This window comes from Tauraco erythrolophus, chromosome 30 (genome assembly GCF_009769465.1).
Source record: "Tauraco erythrolophus isolate bTauEry1 chromosome 30, bTauEry1.pri, whole genome shotgun sequence".
In the NCBI taxonomy this organism is placed as follows: domain Eukaryota; kingdom Metazoa; phylum Chordata; class Aves; order Musophagiformes; family Musophagidae; genus Tauraco; species Tauraco erythrolophus.
Window position 1 is genome coordinate 1 of NC_141494.1, and position 15,458 is coordinate 15,458.

The 15,458-nt window shown below is 60.0% G+C and overlaps 2 protein-coding genes across 2 annotated transcripts; both read left to right on the forward strand.

Annotated features, from left to right (window-relative positions):
- Window positions 1–67: 67 nt before the first annotated feature.
- On the forward strand, window positions 68–6,920 carry LOC147526573 (aryl hydrocarbon receptor nuclear translocator-like; the record flags this gene model as incomplete). Its single annotated transcript, XM_086628438.1, is given in 13 exon segments — window positions 68–142; window positions 953–1,104; window positions 2,808–2,918; window positions 3,122–3,172; window positions 3,174–3,198; window positions 3,535–3,658; window positions 4,267–4,366; window positions 5,011–5,161; window positions 5,368–5,497; window positions 5,500–5,526; window positions 6,018–6,110; window positions 6,113–6,168; window positions 6,714–6,920. Coding segments are annotated over 13 exon segments (1,185 nt in total), but the record flags the coding sequence as incomplete, so codon positions are not given.
- Window positions 6,921–11,174: 4,254 nt separating this feature from the next.
- Window positions 11,175–12,761, forward strand: LOC104382293 (cathepsin K-like). The gene is given in 9 exon segments (XM_086628400.1): window positions 11,175–11,300; window positions 11,428–11,550; window positions 11,673–11,828; window positions 11,899–12,117; window positions 12,206–12,263; window positions 12,266–12,370; window positions 12,477–12,508; window positions 12,510–12,583; window positions 12,662–12,761. Coding segments are annotated over 9 exon segments (993 nt in total).
- Window positions 12,762–15,458: the final 2,697 nt, after the last annotated feature.

The window sequence follows — 15,458 nt, forward strand, 5'->3', positions numbered from 1 at the left end:
CCTGAAAGAGGGGGGCTGCCTGCTGGATGAGCTGACTCGGTCTCCCTCATGATTCCTTTAAAATTAGGAACTTCTGGGGAAAGACATTGTGGATTTCTGCCACCCAGAAGACCAGCAGCTTTTGCGGGACAGCTTTCAGCAGGTAAAACACTTCAGCTGCGGCTCTGCGTGCGGTGCGGTGTTCAGATTGGAATCTGTCTTGGTGCTTGCAAAGCCATGAAACTATTGGAAAACCAAGAGGAAAAGAAGCCTTAGCCATTTCTCCTTTGCCCAATGGCAAGCAGTTACAGACGTAGTCACGTAACTGTCAATGTGCAGAACAAAACAGAAGCATCTGATGTTCTAACTCTTGAATTCATCCTCTGGCTGCTAGCCCAGTCTGCTTTTAGGGCCAGAGACGTGGCTACAAAGTGCCTACGTGAATGCCATGCTTCTGTGGATGCCATGCTTCTGTGGCTGAAACACTGGTTCATCCCTAGGGCCCAGCCCAGTGCTACAGAACCCGAAATGGATGTGGTTTGCTTGCCCTGTTGTCGTTACTCTTATTTCTGAGGGCGTTGGACTTGTGGCAGGGCAGGTAAGACTGCCCCTGTGCTTTCATGACTCCAAAAAGTAGCTGCTCATATCCATTTGTCCAAATAGTTGGAATCAGAAGCGACAGCATGTGCTTCATTTACTGGAGGCTTTTCCATACATCTCACCAGTGCAAAGATAAGAGAAGTGAAAGCCAAAAAGGGGATGTTCGATTCCCCTCCCATGTCATTCAGGAATCCAGGTGGCGTAAGGGTGTAGCAGCGGTGCCATTCAGTTGGGGAAAAGCGGGATGTGGTCTCGGAGGCTTTGAGGCAAAGGGCCATCACGAGGTGGTAGCGGGGGTGGCTTGTGCTCAGAAGCAAGTTGCTCTTCAACACCTTCTTTTATCAGGTTCTACTGATGGCATTACGTTTTTTAGGTGGTGAAGTTAAAAGGCCAGGTTCTGTCAGTCATGTTCCGATTCCGATCCAAAAACCGGGAATGGCTCTGGATGAGAACCAGCTCCTTTACCTTCCAGAACCCCTACTCGGATGAAATTGAGTACATCATCTGTACCAACACCAACGTCAAGTATGTACATGGAAATGACTTGCCAAGCACCAGTGATAGCACACGAACCTGGTGGGATCCTGTCCCAGAATAACCGGCAGCACGGAACTGCGGGACCTTCGGCCTCTCCCCCTCTCTAAGCTTCCCACCAGTTTGCACAGGCCCTGGAGAAGCCGCCGAGTCCCACCAGCACGCTTTCCCTGGGCTGTGGCAGGCACTGGAGGACTGTAAAGTGCAAGGAATGTAATTCCTTTGGCTGTCTGGGTTGTATGGCTTAGCAAGCTGCCAAAGCTCAGCTCCACAGTGCCTTTTGTAACTGGTTACTGGAGCAATTTCCCAGTAACATTAGGGAAGTCTGCCTCTGAACGTAGCTCCTGGACTCCAGTGCCAGCCTGGGGCGGGCAGCTGCTCCGCAGAGCGGCTCTTCACGGGAGCAGGACTGTCTGCAGCTCCGGGTAGAAAGTAAACACTGATTTTTCTCCGCTGCAGCAGTTCCATCCCTGGATTCAGGAGCGAGCCCCGCGGCTGCTCCCGTTGCTGCTCTCTTTTCCCTCTCGTGACTGTTCTGGTGGGCTGCTGCCTCTCGGGAGCGATCAAAGCTGCTCTCTTCTTCCAAGAGTGGGCTCCAGGCCCCTTACGTAAAGCAGCAACCAAAATACGGATCCTTTTTTTTTTTTTTTTTTTTTCTTGTGATTTCTAACTGCAGGCTTGGTGGGTGCAGCAGAAGGAGTCGTGCCAGCCAGGCAAACAGAAGGCTAGCTCATTTGTGGGCAGGGGAAAAGGCAGGATTTTAATTTTTTTTTAACAAAGCAAGGTCCTAGAGAGCAGGTAGCTTCTTCCCTTCCTGTGGCTGGCAAGCTGATGCTTTCTGATGAGGAAGTAGCAAGAGTTGAGCAGTGACAAATGCCCCTGGCTTCACAGAGCCGTGGTGCCAGGGCAGGATCAAATCTGATGCGGATCCGATGCAGACCTTAATTCCTGTCCCGGGGCTAGAGATATCTCTTTGAACTCATTCATTCCACACGCATCCATTCTCACATCCATGCTACACCTTCTGCAAGCTCTGGGAATTCAGCCCAGGGCAGCAGCAACCCGTGTCTGTGTTCGAGGTGCGTTTTATCTACCTGCATCTGTGCCAGGTTATTCGTCTTTGAGATCGGTTGCTGCTGAAGCAGGAGCTTGCGAAAGAGCTGTCGAGAAAACGCTGGATTTTTGTTCCTTTCTTGTGGGAGTTAAACATTCACTGACTCCTGGCAGTTAACAGAAGAGCGTAACGAACTCCACCGACGTCTTGGGCTTAAAACCCCAAACTGCTGGTGGTCTCTGCAGGCTCTCGCCCCGGAGTGCCTGGCACAGAGCTGAGTGGAAAACCCTGGGGGTTTTTTGGTTCCTAAAACCTTTGCTTGTGCTTGAAGGATGATGCAGGCCTGGCCGTGCTCCTGGTGTGGGTTATTAATTGCTCCCCTGCTCAGTGACTGAGCCGGGGGGTGCAGAGCCCTTCGGCTCGCCGCCGTTAGCGTGGCACCCCCCTTCCGAGACCACGGAAAGCGAGTGGAAGGACCCTTCACTCGAACAGCTTTTGCAAAAGCAAAGCTTCCAGCCTTGCCAGGCACACCCTCCTACACGCAGTACCCAGCTGTTTGCTTCCGCTTGGTATTTTTAAAATATTTTTTCTATTTTTTTTTTTTTCTTTTTCTTTTTCTTTTTTTTTTTTTGCTTTAAAGGAACTCGAGCCAGGAGTCTCGGCCTGCCCTGTCAGACTCAATGCAGAGGCCCCAGCTGGGCCAGAGTGCCAGCCTTCCCCTGGAGATGGGCACGGCACAGCTGCCCACAAGGTCAGGAGGTGCTCAGCTCCCTTTACCGTGCCTCTCGCTGGTTCTGCCCTCCTCTCGGATAGCCTTCCTTCCCAGACCTTCCTCTCCGCAGCAGTGAACTCCTCTGGGCTATTGAATCCCTGGTGTAACCACAGAGTATCTGTTCCCTTGGCAATCCCTTTTAGCAGCCGGTGTTCTCCTGTTACAGACCCTTTTTATTTTAGGCAGCAGCAGCCGCCGCAGCAGACAGAGCTGGAAGTGGTCCCAGGAAGAGAGCCTGTCCGGTTACGACCACTCGCAGGTAAATGGACAAGGTTTCGGTTACTCCTGGCGTTTGTCGTCCTGCAATTTAACTCGCCTTTTGCTGGGGCTGGAGGCTGCCGAGAGTTTGGAGAGGAAGGTGTTTCTGGCTTGGGGTTTGCTGGATCTGCTGGCTTGGTTCTGCTCTGCCCCTGTGGCATCCTCCCCGCTGCGCCCTGAACGGCCGCGCTGTCCTGGTTGAAATACGCAGGAGTCCGGAGAGCAGCCGGGCTCCTGCGTGCCAGGTCTTTGCCCTCAGCTGTTCTCCGTGCTGGCAGCGAGACCCCTCACTTCTGTGCTGGAGGTGCCAGCAGCTCGTGTTTCTGCCTGCTCCCAGGTTCCCGTGCAGCCTGTGAGCGCGGCCGGCCCGGAGCACAGCAAGCCCTTGGAGAAGGCGGAGAGCCTTTTCAATCAGGAGCGGGACCCGAGGTTCAGCGAGATCTTCAGCAGCATCAGTACAGGTGAGGAGGGCCGGGCTGTGAGACGTTCCCCGGGGGCACAGCGCGTCTTCATCCGACGGCAGCGCCGATCCGAGCGCTGGCCGCCCTTTCCTGCGTCGCTCGGAGCAGTTGTGGGTGCGGAGGCTCAGCGTGGCCATCGTGGCGGCCCATGTCTTGATCTTTGAGGTCCCTTCCGACTCTAACCATTCTGTGATTCTGTGATTTCGATGCTGGGTGGACGATTCCTGTCTCTGCTGATTCCTGCAGCCCGCGTTTTGCTGGAGAGGTGTGGGGACGGTCTCTTGCTCGTGTGTTACTGCCTGCCTTAGTCTGACCCTCCCTGCTCGTCCCCAGAGAGCAGTTCTGTTCCCAGACTGGGCACGGAATGTAGTGGCTGCTCTAAGCCGAGAGGACCTTAATGCCCAGTTTATTGGAAAATGGAGAGGAAATCAGATTAAATGGACTCCTACAAAACCAGCTGGAGCCTGTGTCTGGATCAGGGACGTCCTGTGCGATGCTTTGGCTCAAAGCAGCCTTCCTTCACACGGACACGTCTCATGCAACTGGTTCTCTGTCCCTGTTCCTGCAGCTGAGCCTCTCAGCCCTAATGAACCACCCTCTCTCCGCAGACCAGAGCAAAGCCATTCCTGCCAGCACGGTGCCCGCCAGCCAGCCCCTCTTCACGCAGGGAAACACCTTCACGCCGTCGCGACCTGCCGAGAGCTTCAGGTGAGGCTTCCTGTGCTTCCAACGGCCTCGTGTTGACTTCACCTTGTCCTGCAGCGTTCCGTTCTGTTTGCGTGTCCTTCTGCCGCAGCTGAGCGTTCCCGGCCTCTCTCTGCGTGGCACTGGTTGTCCATAGATGTGTCCCCTTACGGCATGCAGAAAATACAGGGGGAGCCCATCCAGGCATCCGTTCCTTTTGAGGAGTGGGGGAGAAAAAGGTTCCTGCACCCTCTGCTCTCCTGGCCCGTCCTGCTTTGCTCCTGGTCAGAGGTGCAGGATCTTTGAGGCTGTGCACAGAAGGGCCCTTCCTCCGCTGTGCCAGTCCTCACCCTCATCCTCACCTCCCCAGCTGCTGCCCTTTCCCTGATATCCCTCTGCTCTGTTGCTTCCGAAGCTTGTCTGCAGGACAGCTGGGCCTCTGGGACACGCTTGGACTGAAGCCCACGAGCTGTGGGTGAGGGCAGCCATGCCCACCAACCCAGCAGCTCCTGCCAGTTGTGCCCCCAGGGCAGCGTGATGGGCATGAGCAAAGTTACCACACGTTTCTGGGCTCGTTTGCTCCCACCGATAACCTGCACGGGTGGTGTTTGTGCCTCCTCATCCTGCATGTGATCCCGAGTGTCCTGAGTGCCTCTTCTGTCTCCCAGGAGCAGCAGCATGGTCCCTCCTGTGAACATCATTCAGCAGCAGCCCCCATCAGCGGGCCGGATCCTGGCGCAGATCTCACGCCACTCCAACCCAGCTCAGGTCAGCGGAACCAACTGGGCTCCAGGGACGCGGCCGGCCTTCACGCCCCAGGTAGCAAAGCCCAAGCCCTCGGTGCCACCCCGAGCCCCTGGTGCCACCCCAAGCCCCCGCTGCGTTACGGACCCTTCTCGCCGTCACGAGTCAGCGGCACCGCGTGCCCCTCTGCTTTCTCCTTCGCACTTCTCACCCTCGTTACGAGGAAGTTCAGGATGAATGCATCTCTCCTCTTCCTCTCCCGTTTTTTGCTCTCTTGGCAGCAAGTGGCATCGCAGACGGTGAAGACTCGGCCCCCTTCCTTCAGCATGGGGACTTTCCAGGGCACCCCGTCCTCCTTCAGCCCCATGGCAGCACCGAGCTCCACAGCTTCGCCTACCGGGGCCGCTTACCCAACCTCGCCAGCCGTGGCACGGCCTTCAGTGAGTGTGGCTGGGCGTGCTGGGGAGGGCGGGGTGGCACCGAAATCCCCGCAGAGGAAAGCTGGGAGCATCAGTCGGATACAGCCGTGGCACGATACGGTCTCCGTTGTTTCCTTGTGCGTGTTGGGAATGCCGGAATGTAGAAAGCGCGGCTAAATCCCACTTCGGCGGTCGCTGCCTTTGTCGCTGTTAACCCATATCCCAGCACGAGGCTCCAGAGCAGAGAAATTCTGAACCATTTTAGGGCTGACTGGGAGGAAACGAACCGCTCTGGGACTCCCCCGCGTTCGTTCTTGTTCTGCCCCATAGATATTGGCGGAGGCCTTAATGGATGTGACAGTTCCGTGGCTTTTCCTGGAGGGGGGGGGACCCCACCCTGTGACCAGCAGGCACCACCAAACGAGCTGTGCCCTTCCCAGTCCTTTTAAAGGATCACAAAACCCACAGCGCTGCACTGGGAATCGTTTGCTGACTTTCTCTCCGTTCCACAGCCACGGAGGCAGCGCAGACCCCCGCTCCGTTCCCGCCGCGGGCAGCCGAAGGCGTGGGGATGTGGCCGCAGTGGCAAGGACAGCACCACGGCCCGCGTCCGGGGAGCCGCACGTGCAGCAGCCGCAGCCGAGCCAGCCTGAGGTCTTCCCAGTAAGATGGTGGTTTTTGAACCTCGTGGGCCAACCCCGTGGGAACGAGCGGTCTTCGCTTCCCGAGCGCGGGCGGTTGGCCGAAGCGCCGGGAGCGTGTCCCGTTGATTCGTGGTGTCTGGTGAGGTCTCAAACTCGTGGGTCGCTGATGGAGCTGAGATGGGAACGCAGAGGGCACAGAGCTCCACTGGGCCAACTTGGTGTCCCATGGCATCAGCGTGAAGCTCTCCCAGCTCCGCAGTGAGTTAATTAGAGCCAGAAGGGTTAAAAATAACGACAAAAAGCCAAACAGCCCCCCCAATCCCACAAAGTGCCGTAACTCGGGAGAGCTCACGTTCCTCTGAGCTGCTGCCCCTGTTTTCAGAGGAGTCGCTGCTCCTGGTGTAAATTCCCTGCCAGCCCACAGCCTTGGGCACGGCCCCGTGTGCCCCGGGGAGGGAAGGGCCATCTTGGCGCGCGGTGCCCGCTCTGGCACGCTGCTCCGTGGCCGAATTACCAACGTGGTGGTCTCGTCCAGACAGTAACTGTCTCCTTGTATCCTCGCAGGACATGCTGACCATGCTGGGAGACCAAGGACCCAACTACAACAACGAAGAGTTCCCGGAGTTGAATATATTCCCATCTTTTTCGGAATAAAACAAGCCCCGGGGGAAGCCAGTTATAGCTATATCCAATATCCATGTGTAAAGGAAAACACCTAAGTCTTTTTTTTTTTTTTTTTTTTTAAATCAAAGACTGCTGAACTTTTTAAACACTTCCACCTTCCGGAGGCGAAACTCTGCCCGGCAGCCCGGAGGATGGACGGTGGCGCCAAGGAGGGTGGTGAGGTGCCCAAAGCCACCAAAACTCTGCGCGGCACCGGCAGCGGCGGACACTTCACCTGGAGACCAGGACTCGAGTGCCACCAGGGCGGCTCTCCTTGACCGAAGGCCCCGTGTTTCCGGAGCCGCTCGCTCGCGGTTTTCCGTTGCGCACGCTGGGTCGGTGGGAGGGAATTCCTGTCTGGATTCCAGGCAGCCCCTCCCGACTCCTAAGGTGGCTTTTTACCGTTTTTATTTCAGTCTTCTATACCGTGACTCTTTTTCTATAAAACACAAAAGTATTGTAACTTTTTAAATACGGAAGAAACTCTCCCAAGCGTTAACCGTTGCGCAACGCGATTCCGGAGAGTGTTTGTGTAAATCCCTGGCATCAGCCGGCGTTTTCCTCGGAGGAAGTTTACCCATCCATGGAGGGTCGGTGCGGCGTCTCCGGTCCCGGGGTGCTTCCTTAGAGCCCCCCGTGCCGCCGCCGCGCCGGGGTGGGATGCGTTCGGACGCCGTCTCTTCCGTGAACTGTGCAATGAATATGGGCCTCCGCAGCCAGCGGGACCCGTCGGATCCCGCGGGAACGGCCGGAGTTAACGAGCCATAAAAAAAAAAAAAATAATTATTATCTATGTAGCTTTGTCCTCGCTGCATCGGTTCTGCAGCTGGTGTTTCTGTGCTGCCGCGAACCGATGTTCCAGGAGGCTTTTTGGCAGCGTTATGGGATGGGGCGTCCACATCTGGACGGAATTCCTGGGATTCGTGGGGAGCCGGACGCCTGGTTCCCCCCCGGATCCCTCCGGGGGTTGCTGAGGAGCCGCGGCGGTGTTCCGCTTTCGCGCTTCCCGTCTCCTTAAGGAAAAATTGATGCCATATGATGACCCTGTTGCCAAATCACAAAATGGAGGAGAGCAGGGGAAGACAGGGAACAGAATGATTTATTTTTTTTATATTATATATATATAAATTCTTTTTTTAATTTTAAACCTTTGAATCTTCTGGCTGCTTCAGTGGAAAACAAAAAAAACGGTGGCAAATCTCGCTGTCCTCAAGGGTGCAGGGCTGGAAGGACAGTCGGCTTCCCCCTGCCACGGCAAACCTCGCCGCGATTCCGGCAGGGAAATTTGTTTGTCTCGGAAGGAAACCCGCAGCGTTCCTGGAAGCCGGGTTGTGTTTTGGATGGAATCTGTTCCTCCCTACGCGACGCTGGGGCCGCTCCAGATGCCCGGAACGTCCTCTGCTGCCGTGGGGCAGGGAGGGCCGCGGCGTTGGGACCGACAGGTCGTGGTGCCGCGGTGGTGGGAGCGGATTTCGGAGATGCAGCTCGCGTTGTGCCGGGAAGGCGTTGGGATGTTTGTGTCACCGGCTTCCAGAATTCACGGAGACCCGGAGCGGTGGTGCTGGGGCGCGGAGCAGAAAGCTTTCATTTTCTATTTTTTTTTTTTTCCCCCCCCTCTCTTGCTTTTGTTGGAAAAATTAAATTTGGATTTTCTTTCTCACTTCCAACACCACTTCCAAATTTACCTGTTGAAAGGTGGGAACCTCCCGTGAGGGAGTTTGGGAACATCTCGCCATCCAAAACATCATGGATGGAAACATCATCCATCCATTCCCCCTGTCCTCGTACCCCGGGGAGATGCCACCAGCCGTTACCACCATGGGCCCTGCGGTGCCCGCAGCCACCCACCGCGTCCTGTGGCCATGGGGTTTTCTGGGGCACGGAAGAGCTCTTCTGGAAAGCAGTGAGTGCAACCATCCCACGTGCCCAAAGTCAGGCTGGCAGTGCCCGATTCGGGGCGAAGTGGGCACCTGCAGGACCAGCACTGAGCTGTGCCATGCTCCAGCATCGGAGCCGTGCCAGCCGGAGGACGGAGCGGCACTTGGCTGCCCGAGGAGGAGGAAAATTCCCATTTCTACAGAAATGGGGCCCCGGGGTCCCCGCGCCGCTGGAGGGGCTGACGCGGGGGTGCCCGGTTGCGGAGCGGTGGGGGGACGCAGGACGGAGCCGCGGGCAGAGTTACCCCCTCGGGGCACGAGGGGCTGGTTTTGCGCCCGGGCTCCGGCTCGTGGCGGGAGTTGCCGATGATTATATGGAGTGAGAGGTTTTCCAACAAGATCTTTCCCTTTTCCACAGCTCTGTCTCGTTTCTGCCATGGCCAGAAACCCCCCTTGGCATCGCGAGACGGGCCGAACCCCTGGGCCCTGCCTTCCTCCCGAGCTCCTCCTGCCTCCTCCTCCTCTGAATTACTCGCAGCCGGGGTTTGGCAGCCTCTTGTGATCTCCAGCTTTGTGGATCGTCGGATTTTTCTCGTGCCACGCAGCCGGAGAGGGACGAATACCCGGCCTCGCGTCCCTCTGCCAGGAGTGTTGCCCCCCCAGATGCCAGGCTCCCCCCGCTCCCCTTCCCGTGGCCGCTCCGTCACGCGCGGCCGAGTCAGGGCCCCGTGCTCGGGGCGATGAGTCCACGGCGGAGCCCCGGGCTGACTCAGCCACCCTGGCAGGGGTGAGCTCATGAGGGGGGCCCGGGTCCCTCTCCTTGGGGACCCCCGTCGTGCCAGGGTGACGTGGGTGGAGGTTGGAGGTGGCTCCAGCTGGTATCCATCCCCTTAACTCTGCCCCTTGCTCCCTGGGATGGTCCCTCCTCGCACCCACAGCTGGCTGGTGATGATGATGGCGGTGATGATGATGGTGATGGCCCCAGCGTGGCATGCCTGGGACGGGCAACTAATGCCACCGGGTCACTCCGGGACCTTCCGGGCAGTGAACAAGGTTTTCTGACTCGTCCCGGCGGGAGCCGCGTGACGAGGTGCCAGTCACTGCAGAAAGCACCGTCCGACCCCGCTTCCCCGCGGGGTCAAGGATGAGCCCAGACCCCCCGAGCTGTACCCGCACCCCCGGGGCTGGGCACAGGGGGGTGGCACAATCCTGCCCTGACAGGAGGCAGCAGGGGAAGCCATCCTGGGCTGGGGATGTTGAGGCAGAGGTGAAGGTCCTGGCCCTGGCTCCACGTGTCCCACAGCGATGCTGGGAGTTGCTGGGAAGGGTCTAATCCTGCCATGTAGGGCATCTTCTGAAGGAAGGGGGTGCCCAGCCCTCCCTGGGGGGGCTGGGGAGGACCGTGGGGCTCCCGGGAACACGCAGCCCCTCTGCCATGGGGCAGGAGGGTGTCCCTGGGGAGTGTTGCTGGGGCAGGAGGGTGTCCTCGGGGGGGGTTACTGGGGCCGGAGGGGTTGTCCCCGGGGCAGGACCAGGCCCGTGGCCGGGGCTGACTCAGCTCGGCCCCGCAGCATCACGTGAAGCCGGGAGGGAGCCGCTGCCGCGTCCCCCCCTCCCCGGTCTCCCCTTCCCTCCAACCTGCGCAAACCCGGGCGACTGCCCAAATTTTCCAGCTGCCTCTTGACTTCCTCAATCCAGCGGCATAAAAGCGCTGCGGGCCGCCGCACCCGCATCCCTGGTCCCAGGCTGCGCCGTCCTCCCGCCGACACCGTGATGCCGGGGTGAGTGGGGTGGCAGAGGGGCAGTGGGTGGGCAGGGGGTGTCACCGGGACAGTCGGTGGGGTTTTGCCCCCATGGAAATGGACTCCAGTGCGGGATTGGGGGGAGCAGGTCCTACGTGGCAGCGCCAGGACTTGTTAGAGGTGTGAAAGGGGAAACTGAGGCACGGAGCATCGAGCGGGGCTGGGGGCTGCAGGCTCGGGCTGGTGTCCCTGTCCCTGCTCTGTCTTGGGGGTCTGGTAGAAAGTGGATGTCGGGGGGCGGAGGGTAAGGGGAGGGGAAGGGTGCCTGGGGGTCCCCCCCTGCCTGCGCCCCACTCCGGGAGCCCCCAGACCTCGGTTTCCCTGGCTCGGGGCTGCCGGGAAGGCGCCAGCAGGAACGGTAACGGGAACCAGCTGTCCCGGCTCATGTGACACCCGCACCGGCCAGCGCTGCCCGTGGCGGGTCCCGGCCCCCACCCAGTTGGCAGCGGGTGCTGGTTCCCGGGGCTTGTTCCTGGGGTGGGTACGGGTCCCAGTCCCACCCAGGGTGGGTACGGGGTCCCGGTCCCTCATGGCTCGGTAACGGGGCGGGCGCAGGGTCCCCTATGGCCCGGAACCGGGATGGCCGGGGGTCCTGGCCCCTGTAGCCTGACATGGGGGTGGGCGCAGGGTCCCGTCCCCCCGTCCAGCCTTCCCGGGCTCAGTCTCTGTCCCCGTTGCCCAGGATGTGGTGGCCCACGCTGCTGGCCCTGCTGCTCCCCGCGGCGGTGGCCCAGCCGCACCCCGAGCGGGAGCTGGACGCCCAGTGGGACCTGTGGAAGAAAACCTACGGCAAACAGTACAACGGGAAGGTACGGCAGAGCCCAGCCGGAGGGGAACAGCCCCCGGGGGGCAGCTGGGGACACCCCCATGGGGCCAGTGTCCTTGGGGCCGTGGGCAGGACCCCTCCGCCCAGCGCCGTCTCACCCTGCGGTGCAGGCGGACGAGGCGGCGCGGAGGCTGATCTGGGAGAAGAACCTCAAGTACATCAACGCCCACAACCTGGAGCACGCGCTGGGCGCCCGCACCTTCCAGCTGGCCATGAACCACCTGGGCGACATGGTGAGCGTCGCTGCGGGGGACGGTAACGCGGTGGTTGAGAGGGGACCGAGCACCCTTGGGTGCTGCTCTGCCCACCAGCCCCAGGGCTGCACCCACCCACCCACCGCGGGCTCCTTCCCCAGACCAGCGAGGAGGTGGTGAGGACGATGACGGGCTTGAAGGTGCCCCGTGGCCACCCGCGTCGCAACGAGACCCTCTACGTCCCCGACTGGACCGAGAGAGCCCCGGCCACCGTGGACTGGAGGAGGAAAGGCTACGTGACGCCCGTCAAGAACCAGGTAAGCGGGGTGCTCCCCGGGGTGTCCGGAGCGGGGCGGCACCCTGGCATCACCCACCATGTCCCCGCAGGGCCAGTGCGGCTCGTGCTGGGCTTTCAGCTCGGTGGGCGCGCTGGAGGGGCAGCTGAAGCGGAAGACGGGGAAGCTGCTGTCCCTCAGCCCCCAAAACCTGGTGGATTGCGTGGCCAACAACGACGGCTGCGGCGGCGGCTACATGACCAACGCCTTCGAGTACGTCCGGCAGAACCGCGGCATCGACTCGGAGGACGCCTACCCCTACATCGGCCAGGTCCGGGCTGGGAGGGGGGTGTAAGGTCCCCATCTCCCCTCTCTCCCCCCGACTGCTGCCCCAACCCCGTCTCTCTGGTCCCACGCAGGACGAGAGCTGCATGTACAACCCCACCGGGAAGGCGGCCAAGTGCCGCGGCTACCGGGAATCCCCCAGGGCAACGAGAAGGCTTTGAAGAGAGCCGTGGCCAGGATCGGGCCCGTCTCCGTGGGCATCGACGCCAGCCTGCCCTCCTTCCAGTTCTACAGCCGGGGTGAGGGAAACCCCCTCCAGTGCCCACTGGCCGCAGTGCAGCTTGGGGAAACTGAGGCACGGCCAGATGATTTATCCGTAGCGTAACCGTCTGCCCTGTCCCCCAGGCGTGTACTACGACGAGAGCTGTAACGCCGAAAAACATCAACCACGCGGTGCTGGCGGTGGGCTACGGCGCGCAGAAGGGCACCAAGCACTGGATCATCAAGAACAGGTACGGCAGGACGGCGGGGCTGCTTCTCACCGCGGTGGGCTTCGCCGGCGGCTCAGGCTTCGCCTTTTCTCCCCGCAGCTGGGGCGAGGAGTGGGGCAACAAGGGCTACGTCCTGCTGGCACGCAACAGGAACAACGCCTGCGGCGTCGCCAACCTCGCCAGCTTCCCCAAAATGTGAGCGCTCCCGGCGCCCTCCCCTCCCGCGCCGCGGCCAGCCGCTCCTCCCCGCTTCCCTGTGCTCAAACTCAGCCTTTTGCTCCCGATCTCCGAATGTGGCATCGCTCCGGGTTGGGATCTCTGCCTCTCCACGAGGAATCTCCCCCCAGGAGAGGGGAGAGACCCCCCTCGGCCGCAGATGAACGGTGCGATGAGCTTCCCCCAACTCCCTTTTCCCGGGACTCCTTCGCGGTGCCGGCGCCGCGTGTGCCCGGTTCTACCTTCCGGCCGACGCCGGAGCCTGGGCTTGGCCGACTCCGGAGAATCTGATCCATCCGGAGACGCTGGTGCAAACAGGTCCCGCGGTGGCCTCCGGGAACGCGTGGGGACGCCGCGGGTGGAACATCCCCCCCGCGGAGAACGCGGGTCCGTCTCCCCCCCACCCGGCGTCCCCGTGGGGGCCGCAGAGAACAACACGGATTTATTTTAAAATAAACACTTGGGAATAAACGCTGGAGCTGCGGTTTGCTCTGGGCTGCGCCGGCACCGGGGTGGCAAAGGGCTGCGGTGCCGCGGCTTCGGCGCGAACGTTTGCGCCAGGGCTGGGTGGGGTTTTGCAGCCAAAATCCTGGTGTCACCCCAAAATCCTGAACCCGAGAGCTCCTTTGAACGCAGCAAACTGAGAAATGATGCAGGGATGCTCAGGGTGAGCCCCAACTGGAAGGGAAGGTGATGCTCACTTTGAAAATTCACGCCAAAAAAAAGTTTCGGTGCTTAAAAAGAAGTTTCTCCCACCCACTCGCGCGGTGAGGAGGATGAGGGACACCAGTTAAACCACTGTCAGGATGCGCCGTCGGGGTGGGCTGAAACCAGACCGCTGTGAAAAGAAAGTGAAATTGGGCGTTTCGCCGTTCGCCGGCTCCGGGCTGCGGCGCGCGGAGGGACCTTCTCGCAGCGCCGCGCTGTGCCAGGCCCCTCGTGCCCATCCCCAGGCCGAGCCCGGCTCCCTGGGAAGCTGCGTGGTGGCTGGGTGGGCAGGTGAGACATCTCCCGGGGTGAATTTTGGCTGGAAAACACGGAGAAACGGTCCATTTGTGCTCACTGGGGGAGCTCATCTCGCCTTCCTCGGCGCGGCTCCTTCGGCCGCTACAAGCCGGCGGCGCGGGACGTGTCGAAGCCGCGCCGAAGGACGCCGTTGCCAACGTGGGGCCCGTCTCCGTCAGCATCGATGCCCGTCGCCCCACGCAGCTGGTGGGTCTTCGAGAGGAGCCCAAGAAAGGGCTGCGCTTTCCTTCCCGTGACCCAACTTCCATAAATTATTCCAGTTTCGGCTCGTGGCGTCCTCGTTCTCGGCGACAGCATCGGCGACGCCTCCGGAGAGCGAATTTCAGCCCCGTTCGGGCGGCGATTCGGGGACTGAATCCAAAAGTTGGCAGCTTTTCCCTTCAGCCTCTGCTCCGAGGGGCACCTTGAGGGTTGCCAGGACGTGCCAGCGATGCGCCGTCGGATGCCCACCAGCATCCTTTAGGGCTCAGACCCGTCGCCGCCGCGGCGTAAAGGGCCCTTGATGAAACCCGATAGACCCGAATCGCCGTCCGTCACCCAAAACGCTCCTGCCCGGCTCCTCGGTGCTGGCTCAGAAAAAATGGGATTTCCAGCGTTCCTGGGTGCTGAGTCAGCACAAAGGGCTGGCGCTTCTCGGAGACGGAAACTGAGCCGGTTTGGTTCGGGGTCGTGCCGGTGAGCCCCCTCCTTCGGCACAGCCTCGCGGGTCACCGCGGCCGGGCTGCGCCGCGCGTTAGGACGTGTTTGTGAACGTGTTTTTCACGGTTTTGAAACGCAGAAGGAGAAACAAATCGTTGAAATGGAAGTGTCCTGCTCGGCCAGACACATCTCTGCAAAAAAAACCCAAACCTGCGATGTCAGCGAAGCTGCAGTCAGCAACTGAAAACCATTTTCTTTTCTAAAAACAACAAAAAAAACCCAACTGTGGGCAGTTCTGTCAACAAAGCTCCTTTGTCCTCATGTCAGAGCCGGGCTACACCCCACCAGTGTCCTCCTCTGTCTCTCCCCTCTGGCCTTGGTAGGATTTTTTTGTAAAAAAAGGATTTTTGAGATGCAAAACGAAGCCATACGCCTGGAGCTGGTATTTCCATGGTGGTTTTTAACTCGCTCCAGCACTCCGAAAAGAAGTGGTTTTCCTCTGCCCCCCACCTTAGAAGAGTCAGCGGCAGCAAAATCTGGCAGAGAAGCAGTCAGGAGGTTCAGCCTTTTTGGCCAAAAGATGCGAATTTGGCTGTTCCTGTGGCTGCTGGGGAGGAAGCATGAACTAGTAAAAAAAAAAAATAAAATAGGAATGGGGAAAGACAAAAGTGAGGGTGAGGGACGGCGCGGAAGGAGGTGGTGACCTCCCGTTGTCTGATTTTTTTGCCTCTTCCTTCTTCCAAAAGTTGGGGTGCGCCTTTCGGTGAGCGGGGCTGCATCCGGATGGCGAGGACCAGGGGAACCGCTGTGGGATCGCCAGCTACGGCGCTTCCCCCCGGATCCAGAGAGCTTCCCGCTTCGGGACGAGCTCTGGAGATGCCACCACTCACCTCGAGCGAGCCTGGCTCCGCTCCCACCTTCCCTCCTTGAGGAATCCCGCCACGTTCCTACGGATACGCCGCGGCAATCGGGAGCGAGCGCGGTCGGCTCGTTCGAGCGCCTCGTCCCGCGTGAC